Source organism: Gambusia affinis, linkage group LG18, assembly GCF_019740435.1.
Source record: "Gambusia affinis linkage group LG18, SWU_Gaff_1.0, whole genome shotgun sequence".
Lineage (NCBI taxonomy): Eukaryota > Metazoa > Chordata > Actinopteri > Cyprinodontiformes > Poeciliidae > Gambusia > Gambusia affinis.
The window spans coordinates 3302863-3313407 of record NC_057885.1 but is presented as its reverse complement, the minus strand read 5'-3'; the positions used below and the strand labels follow the sequence as shown (position 1 = coordinate 3313407).

Sequence of the window (10545 nt, the reverse complement as noted above, 5' to 3'; positions counted from 1 at the left end):
GTCATGACAAGGCAGATAACTAAAGGAACATTATGTTTGATCCAAATGATGACTGTTGTACTAATAGAGTAGGTATGTGGTTAGGGCATAGGAAGCCAAAAAGAAGCCTGTTTTGAGGATAAGAACCAGGAAGTTACTCATGGAAAACATATCCACTACACACTGAAGATGTGTGTGCTTCTATTTTAAGAACACTGATAAATGGAAAGTTGAAAAGTTCCTGTATTTTCAGCTCAAAGAGAGGAAAAAAAAGACCCTTTACAGTCTCAAATGATTCACAGATGTCTGCTCTCCATGACAACATGTTCTTTTTTGTGTGTGTTCCTGCAAGGAGGAATTTCAGGATTGGGTCTTTGGGATTTGGTAGTGGGGTGCTGGGAGAGTGATTTTGCCATAAAAAATGTGACCAAATATAGAGCCCTGCAAAGGGATTTTTATTGCTGCTAAGTTACACAATTTAATGTACAACCCAAATCGTCTTCAATGCATTCATAAATCATTCAGGTACTGCTTCTTACAAAGAAATGCTTTCAGCTTAGAAATTTTATGCCACTATAAAACTCACACTGAGAGTTCACAAGTCAGAAAGGACAAGGCACTTTATTATTTCAACATTTCCAATAGATGTTTTTAAGCAAATCTTTGCTTACATTTTAATCTAGATTTTCTAAAAAAGGATATATTATTTTCAATTAGAAATACCGTCCCATTGTTTGATTAGTTCTGCTCATAAAATCTAGCATTCTTGACTTAGTTTGAAATCTTCATTAAAGGTTACTAATGAAAGCTTTTATGCACAAAATGTTTCCACTGAATGGAGACTGGAGGAACATGCTAACCAAGAAGGTATTGGTCTAAAGGTCCTGTACAATCTGGCTTCATTGTTTATTCTTATTATGTATGGAATTATGAATAGATCTGCTTATTTAAATGGCTGAAACAGTTTTTCTGCATTCCCCATTGGGTAGATTTGATTTTGAAATATTATGCTTTTAAAACTATTTTATGTTGCTTTTACTCTTTGAGTTATTACGAGTTATTACAGTTTTATTTATTTATTATTTTTTTATTTATTACATTTGCATTTTTTATTTATAACATTTACTCCTAATTATGAAAGGCTTGGTCGTCAATGCCGGAATTATTATTGACCATATTTAAAAATACTCATAATTTTATAAAAAGAAAAATCCTAATTACCAAATCGGTGTTACTTTCCAGGCCTATCACACCTATATTTATGATATAGTATCTGGCATATCTGGATAAAATATTATTTTAAAAGATACGGTTTAAAAGATACGACAGAGGATTAGTCATAACAATTATGACTTGTCATTTTTAACGAGCAACATCTGGAGGACCAATTATGGCCGCGTCGTCGGCGAACGTAAACGTTTTTTATGACTAGACAGAGCTTGTCAACGAGCTGAAAGGACACTGGCGAAAGTAAATACCGCCGACTTGCCACAAGTCTGAGGTAGTTAACCGTGGGAAAAAACCCGTGAAAAGAAAATCAACATCATTAAAATGTGCAACTGGAACTACTCTACACTATGTATGTTGATAAGCAGTACCATCGTCATGTGACGACAACGGCGCCGTGGCTTAGTTGGTTAAAGCGCCTGTCTAGTAAACAGGAGATCCTGGGTTCGAATCCCAGCGGTGCCTTTTCCGTTTCATTCATTGATTTGTGCATTGTAATGGCTGATTCTTCATAAATAATAAAAATCAACCCAAGAAGCTGTTCTTTTCAATATAAACCTTTTCTTAAGAATAGTTTTCTTTTTGTATAATAGAACATGCTTTTTGACTGCTGTGTGCTGTATTGAGGCGCCACCTTATGGAGTCAGTTGAGAAAGTAAATACAGTCAAAGCAGATTCTGCTTGGCTCTTAGTAGGTTTTGATTTTCCACTTGCTGCAGCATTAAGAGCCTTAATCAATAGTAAAATATTGATAAAGATGTTTTACTATTAACCCCATTTCCTGTAAATTCACTTCTCAGACAGCCAATCAAGAATAACATTCAGTTCAAATTCCCTCACTGGTGAACGTCAGTGACGTCAGTAGTTTTATGAGACAGGGACTTCCATAATTAGTACTGCATAACACACACACACACACACACACACACACGCACACACATTTATACCCACACAAAATGTGTTATCTTTCTTGTGGTTCAAGTCCATTAAACAGCCAAAGGTCAGCAGGGTTTAAAAAAATCTTATGATTTTCTTTGTTATTTTCACAAATAAAGTGTGAGCTGTTCAATATCGATCAGAGATATTGTTGATGGTACAAAGGCTAAACACCTTTTAGCATTCCAGGAAAAGCATTTTGATCTCATTGCTTGCAGATAAATTATGAATTTGGTCAAACAATCAAAGTTCAAAACTTTTAAATAAAAAAGAAGGTTGTAGTTCAATAAGAAGTGGCTTCAACAAAGACTTAGTTTCAGGGTGTGAACACTTATGTTATGTAACCAGGTTATTGCGACTTTTTTGTTTGTTGGAGGACTTCACCTCAAACCTGTCTCCTGAGTCGCTTTATTTTCAATTGTGCTGCATCAGAATTCCAGTTACTCAGTGTCTTTGCCAGCCTACAGCTGCTACTTTAGCAGCTTCTCTTTGAGTTTTCATTTGATTGCTTATTAAAGATTTTACCTTTGAAGACGTAAGGCAAACATTTAAGATCAATTTGTACTCCTTTTGCATTTTCAGCACTAACCTTTATGTATGGAAGGTCCAAAAAAAACATGACATGAAGCCAAAGTTAATCCAGTGAACAACAACAACCGCTAGAAAACAGGTTTGATCAACACCTCCTTAATTAACAACATGACCTCTGACAGTGAAAACTATAAATAGGTACAGTTGTCAAAATTCTTTTATTGTTTGCGTGTGCATGTGTGCACTTTCAGGTATGCAGTGGGTCTGCAAGCATAAAAGTAAAAAGTTTTTATGATTTTTGACTGTTTGAATATTGTTTGGAGAACGGATAACAAAACAACAGCGCTGAGGACAGGAAGTGATCAGATAACGCTGACTCATTTGTTTGCAAACACATTACATGCACATTACCTACACCAGCATCAAATTAACATCAATACGTAGTTGACATTCAGTTTAAAAAACAGATTAAATGAACTAAGATGACTGTGCTGCACCCAAATTCTACACCAAAGTCCAGCTACAAACCAAATAAAGGCTCTATTACCTTCAGATGGCCTGTCGCCATGTCCCAGACATTGTTCATTCTCTGTTTTCAACTATTTTAAAGGATTAATGTCTCCATTGTTCTGACGGTTCCCGTCTTCCACTATTCTAGTTCAGTTAATGAATCACTGAACTAATCGATTCATGAATGAGTAATTTCTTCAGACGACAAGTTGTATGTCAGCCTTCACTACGAAGAACAACAGAGGTCACCTACTGTTATTTAACCCTGTAACTGTCACCCCAAATACACTTACATGCAAGACGCCAGTTTCCTTGTGATATTTTAACTGTGAACTTCAGAAAAGTCCACATAGGTAGGTCCACATTAGTAGAGTCCACATTAGGAAAAACATTATGAAGGTAATAGTTGTAAAGCCACTTGACCCCACCTGCAGTCACCACACCTAAACACACTGATCTCAGAAACTGCTCTATCTCATCAAATAAAATACTTAGTCACATAGTTTTGAGATGATGGGTGGAGGAGAAATTACATGACAAATAGCAAGTTACTGGGAAACAGTATGCGTAAGAAAGCTGTTGTTTAAAAATAAAGAGGCTGTTCTTTGATTCATTTAGTGGTAACCCTCCAGTTAAGTAATTCCTTTAAGACAAACAAACTAATGTAAACTCTGAATTCATTTATTGTGGGATATATCTACCCCTGTGTGTTATGCATGTTCAGTTTTTTAATAAGGCCATTGTACCTAGTTGTATCTTTGTATTTATTTTTTTGCATTGTGCCTGAAATATCCCGAGGCTGAGCCGGTTTATGTCTTCCATGACCTTTAACATCCAACAATACTGTGGAGTCAGGAGGGTTCTCTGTGTTCAGACTGGACTGCTGGCAGCATACACTCATACGGTAGTTGTTCACACTTGAAACTGATAATAGGGAAATTTTTAATAAGAATGTCTTAAATGCTACTTACAATTTAATTTCTTCATTCGGGGAACAGAAGACAAGCAGAAGCAGAATTAGTGGGCGGAAAGAAGGTTCAGATGCTTTAACTGATTCTGATGTGAGAGTCTTCTGACTCCTCTATTCCTGATGGACAGAGAACTGATGGACTCAGTCTTGAAGAGATTAGAAGTTTTTTAGAAGTAACAAAAGTAAAATGGGATTTGGCTCTAGATGACTCTTTCCCTGACATAATTATTTGTTGGCTCAGCTAAATGGTTACAGAGAGAAATGACTTCTGACGCTTAAAGGATACTGAAGTATAAAGAATTCAAAATACTGATGTGGAAAGTCAAAGCTCAAATTAAATGAGTTACCTAAAAATAAAATATATATTTTTAAAAAAAACAGCAGATAAGATACTGCTCTCCCTCTGCATTGCTTTGGGCAGGCCCCAATTACATAACTGAACCAAAAAATTGCTATTGTAATATAAAAGAAAACCAACACTTTAAAACAGTACACTCATTCAACCAAACTTTAACACCAGGCTACATCTATATGCTCCTGGGACTCCAAGTGAACCTTGTTTTTTTTGTGTGTTTGTTTATTTAAGAAATATGATATACAGTTGTGCCTCAACAGATTACATAATTATATCAGGTGAATTTAATTGTTTTGTTGATGATTTGGGAATCATCACTGTGTGGCTTTTTTGGTAATACTTTTTTTAAAAATACTTTTCAATGTGGCACATGCTCTAACCTTACAAGAACTGCAGGAGGCGCTGCTGAGCATGGGAAATGGTAAAGCTCCAGGGATAGATGGCTTTCCTGTGGAATTCTCTAAATCATGCTGCTCTGTGTTGGACGTCCTCAGTATCAGTGTAGTGAGGGGAAAGTGTTACAGAGTTCTGCTCACTGTTGTTCCTAAGAAGGAGAATATTTGTGAAATAAAGAATTAGAGACCTGTCAGTCTGTTATGTACTGATTATAAAATCTGGCAAAAGTTCTGGCATGCAGATTGAGAAAAGTGATCAAGTTATACATGTTGTGTCCCTGACAGATCAATAAGAGATAACATATCATTAATTTGAGATTATTTGGACATAGATTTTGCTCTGATTTCCCTTGACCAAGGAAAGGCATTGGTTGGGTGGAGGACCAATGTCTCTGGAACAGTTTGAAAGCTTTAGGTTTCTCCTCTGGTTTCATTGCCATGATTAAAACCCTCCATGGTAACATTGAGAGTGAAGGTCAGTAATGGCTTAAGTTCTCCTTTTAATGTAAAGACAGATATTCAATAAGGTTGTGTAATCCCAGGAATGGATGTCTTCTTTAAGTATTGAACCTTTGTTATGTCAAATCACAGAAAGGTCAAAATGTGTAAAACTAAAATTCACTTCGTTACTTTTCCAACTTTCCGCACATGCAGATCATATTATTGTAACTACAACAAGACAGTCACATGTACTTATTTTAACTGAAATTATCCAAAGTTTTGGAGGAATTTCTTCATCCAAAGTTAATTAGAGTTAGAGTAACTAATTTACCTGATGAATTAAAATGGGTACAAAATGGTTTTAAAGATTTGTGTGTTTACTTGGGGGATCAGATGGCGGTCTTCCATCAGATGGAGGTTGGACATCTAAACATTAGATGTCCAACACTAAACATGAGCTTCTTTAACAGTAATGACAACTTTTCTATTGGACTGTATCATTATTATTCCATAAATTTTATTACTATCTGAGAACTTCTAACTTTATGACAGGATATTATGATACCAATTCATATAAGAGGCTCTGAGAAACATTCAAAGGCTTTTATTAAAAAAAATAAAAAATAAAAAAAGAATAGCTTTTGGCTTCCGTCTGCTCCTCTTCTGCCTCACTACCTCTCTAGTTTTAGAGAAGACCTGCTCGCATGAAGCTACTCTCATACAAAGTTTTAAACACACTCAAAATCCCAGTACTCTGGTGTTCCTTGTCTATTCAAACTCCAGCTAGTCTCTAACTCCCTGGGTTCCAACTCACTTGTTGTGGTAAACCTGTTGGTGCGGCACTAAGCCACATGAGCTCAGGGCTTATAGGCACAATAAGAGAGTCAAATGGAAAACCTCACATTAAGGCAGCATGTTTACTGTTTTGATAACTAAAAAATAAAAAATAAAAATATGCCATATGCTTACTTGACGCTCTATATACATTTTTAATGAACGTGAAATGAAGATCAAATGTTTATTTATTTCCATATAACCATGTTCTTAACTTGCTGCTTATTTTTAGAGCTCTCTGTTAAGAACTTGGTCTTTCCTTTTTCACCTCCCCCACAGGGTTTCTAAACTCTCCTCTGTTTTTTTTTTTAGACGTCTGGTCTTTGGGGTGAAATCATTCTTGACGTCACTGTTTCACAATAATAATGAAACGAGAATGAAAACATCAAAACAGCTCAAAACAACCCGACATCCTAACATTGTCTTTCTTTCTTAATCTGTTTTAAATGCCAGTTTTTATAGCCTGCCGCTGTTGTTGGCAGCTAAGCAGGGCAGTATATGTGTCACCGCTGATGGAGTGTCCCAGAGTTCAAAGTGTAGATGGAAAATTAAATCCTGTTGCTGCGGAAACCGAGAGTTGATCACAATTTAAACGAGCAAAACACAACAACAGAAGATGTTGAAAGTGATAACGCGTGGATCCAACGTGAAACAGCGATCAGGTGAACGAAAACCTGTTGGACATGAACGTGTTCCACTTCAGAGTTTTGTTAAGCTGAAACAAAGGAAGCGACTGATGAACGGCTCGGGTGGACAAGGAGCCACATTCAACCCATAAAAGAAGAGAAAATCATGCCAAGGGAGTGAAAAGCTTTTTAATCTTTGACTCCAAGGTCTTTCATCTAAGCTACATCCACTGTGTTATATGGCCAATAAACCACAAAGCCCTATTTTACTAAATTAAAAAGCTAAACATATTGACCTTGTAAAACAAAAAATAAAATCTAGGACTATTTTTAGGATTGCTAATTACTAAATGATCAGCAATATTATTGAATCACTTTAAAAAATTTCTGTCCTGCAAAACTATAAACATCAAAAAGAGTAATGAGTGCCTAAATGAAATGACATCAAGGCTTTATTAACACTTGTCACTGAAATCAGCCATTCTAGCACACACACCATCCAGTCTGACAGAAGTGAGGATGCTGCTGGCGACACCGTGACCTCTGACCTCCACCTCCACCAGCAGGCAAGGCGGGTGAAGCATCCTGTCCAAGGACACCATGACAGAGGCTGACGAAGTGAACTCATTTCAAAATAGCTGTCTTGTTTAACAGCAGCAGTAAAGCTCCTTCAAGAACATTACAGTGTGGTAAAACATATCAGCTGCTGCCAAGTTAGTTACGTAAAAATTCTCAAGTACGCCCAAACAAAAAGAAGCAAACGGGTAGGATCTCAAAACTTTATATCTGAAATCTGGAAACTCAATAAATAAAAACTGAATGAGAAAATAATAATTTAAAAAAAAGTTTTTTAAAAAAAGCATATTTGGAGAAATATCATCATCATTTGGACCTAAACAGAACAAACACAGTTTCTCGGGGCAGATTCCACAGCTTATGGCTCCTGAAAATGGAATGACTGTGTGAATGTGAAAATGGGGATTTTGAGATCTATCTGGACTAAACTGGCCAAACAGACAGCAGTGGAACGTTTGCTTGGCGAAACATCTGAGGATGTTTCCACGGCTTCTGTTGAAATAGAGCAGATGTGTACTGTCAGCATTTTAACATTCTGGGTTGTTTAGTTTCTCAATTTAAGTCTTAGTCATTTTGACGTCTCTACTTCTTACTAGGAATATACTCATTACTCAAAATATACTCATTTCTGTCTGTATCGTCTCATTTTGGTTACAAAACAACTTGATTCTTCCTCTAAATAATTGACCATCGTTTCCATGGCACCGCTGGTTGTATCTTCTGTCTGTGTTGATTAGCATATCATCATATGTTTGAAATTGTTAAAGTCATTATCAGTTTCAATTTGACATTTTTACAATGTTAACAGTTCGGTAGGTTGGTTTTATGTACTGTGGCTGTATCAGTATAACTTAACTCAAAAATCAGTATTACATTCAATGTGATGAAAATGAGGTGTTGTGGCCCTTTAGGGTTCCCATAATGCTTCATCTCACCCTTCCTCCTCCGTCACATTAGTCGTCTTTATCGTCCTCCTTCATTTATCATCCATGAATCGTTTGTGTGGTTTTTCTAATTTCCTCCTAACTGGAAGCTGCATGCTGAACATCTTGATTATCTGATCCCTGATGTACGGACCCATTTAAAAAATGAGAGCATAAAAAGTTTATTTATTCTAGTAACTCAACTCAGTGATCAATTCCCCACAGACCGATGTCCCTTTTTGAAGCCTTTATTTCTGTTAAAATGAGAATATAAAGGATTGAAGGTTTTTTTTAATTGTCTGGTATGACAATTAAAAAAAACCTTTGCTTGTTTGTGGTATAAAATTCAGACTCAGGTCCCAGATTAAGAAATCTAATACAGAAATACAAAATAAATAAATAATAAAGTAATTTATGTGATAAAGAGATATGTACGTGTGTGTGCGTGTGTAAATAATAATAATAATAATAATAATAATAATAATAATAATAATAATAATAATAATAATAATAATAATAATAATAATAATATTTAATCAGACCCATGAAAAAAAAATTTAGAACAGAAATTTGGGCTTAACAAAAAAGTGTGCTTGAAGGTTGCTGTTTTCCAAACATATTTTTAATCTGCCAAAACCAAACCTACGAATGTTCTGATTTATTGAACGTAACAGTACGGATAGCTGACCCTTGAACAGATCTCTCACACACCTCACTACTGTCTCCCTGTCCTTGCAGAGAACCTGCAGAAGCCTCAGACGGTTTCTGTCGGCCAGTCGTATTGTTTCTGTGTCGGCTTATCTTCCTGTCATCCCTTCATCCACAGAGACACTTCTATTTCTCTGTAGTTCTCCATCAACCACCTTATGACAAACATCAGATCTGCAGCTTCCTCTCAGCATGAAACCACGCCATTACTCATTGATCGCCACCGCCTTCTGAAGCCGGTTCTATAACTCCAAGTCAGTTTAAGCTGTGTGGCTGAATGTGGTTCTGGTCTTCTCACAATATTCCACTGGGATCAGTAATAGAAGTGGAAGAAGTCAGTTCAGAGAGGCTCAATCTAATCCTCATGTATGCTTCATTCTCTGTGTCCCAATCTGTATTAAGCCGATTAAGAAGAATTCGACAGTAGAGGAATTATACTTTAGCTGTAAAATGTTTGATTTTGACAGGACAAAAATATCACCGCAGCAAAATCTTACTCTTAAAAAAAAAAAAGCCTGAGATTACGTACTGAGAAATACAATTTTCAGACAGGAAAAAGGTGTTCCTGGGATCAAAGTATCCTTTTTATTACACAATCAGAACTTTTACAGTACACATTCTCATTGTGAATAGCACTTGATGGGCATCCCCACCCTGCTCGTGAACATTCAGCAAGGTCATCAACTAACTCACACAAAATTCAAACCCAAAGGGAACACACCCTGCCCCTATCACTCACAGTTACTCATTTACCCATTTTGCAACATCATGTACAGTTATTCAGCCTCTGCACCACCCAGCCAGCCATACTCAGCTCCACGTGTTGGTTTAGACTTTCTCTTCCTCTATATATACTCCCCACATCAGACACTCTGTCTTCTTATGCTGGTCATCATGGAAAGATTCAAGTTTCTGGTTTTGCTCTTATGGGTGTGTGGATGCACGGCACGAAAGGCACAACAAAGGTTAGTTATCCGCATCAAAAAACATAAATCATCACATTTTCAGAAGTAACCACATGTAATGATTATTGCAATAATAATATTTATTGCCTAATAAATGTCATATTTAAAAAGATATTTAACTATTTTGTTTTCCCAAATCTTCTAATGTCTGGTCTATAATTCACTTTTTTTTTAACTCCTTTGGAGTGGTTATTTTATAATATCTATATTATTTATATTTATTTATATGGTGCAGTGACATGTAGGATTTGACTTCAGCCATTTTTAGTTTTTAAAATTGTTAATGCACTGTAAAAACATTTGAAGGCGGTTTGACTTGAAAATAAAAGTCCACCTTCTGCCTTGAAAATGTCATTTAAGTCAACAAGAAAATTGTTTTTGTTTTAACTCAGAAATTAAAGTTCATGAAGTTGATTTAATAACGAGATAATATGTGTAAACACTGATTTTTTTTTTAAGTTCACTAGTCTTAAATTGTGAGTTTTAACTTAATGTTGCGATTTCGATAATTCTTTCACAATATGCAAGAAAAAAATTGTCCTCACTAAGCTAAAGAGCACACATTAGGC

General features: G+C 35.9%; 1 protein-coding gene and 1 non-coding gene across 2 annotated transcripts in view; both read left to right on the top strand.

Annotated features, from left to right (window-relative positions):
• The first annotated feature begins 1597 nt into the window (after positions 1–1597).
• trnat-agu lies at positions 1598–1671 on the top strand. Its single transcript has one exon. It is a non-coding gene; the product is annotated as a tRNA-Thr (tRNA).
• Positions 1672–9901: 8230 nt separating this feature from the next.
• The window catches only part of zanl (zonadhesin, like), a 43667-nt gene continuing 43023 nt past the window's right edge, over positions 9902–10545 (top strand). The window contains exon 1 of the mRNA XM_044097899.1: positions 9902–9976. Coding sequence (XP_043953834.1) covers positions 9906–9976 — 71 coding nt within the window. The 5' untranslated portion in view covers positions 9902–9905. The remainder of the gene's footprint in view (positions 9977–10545) is intronic.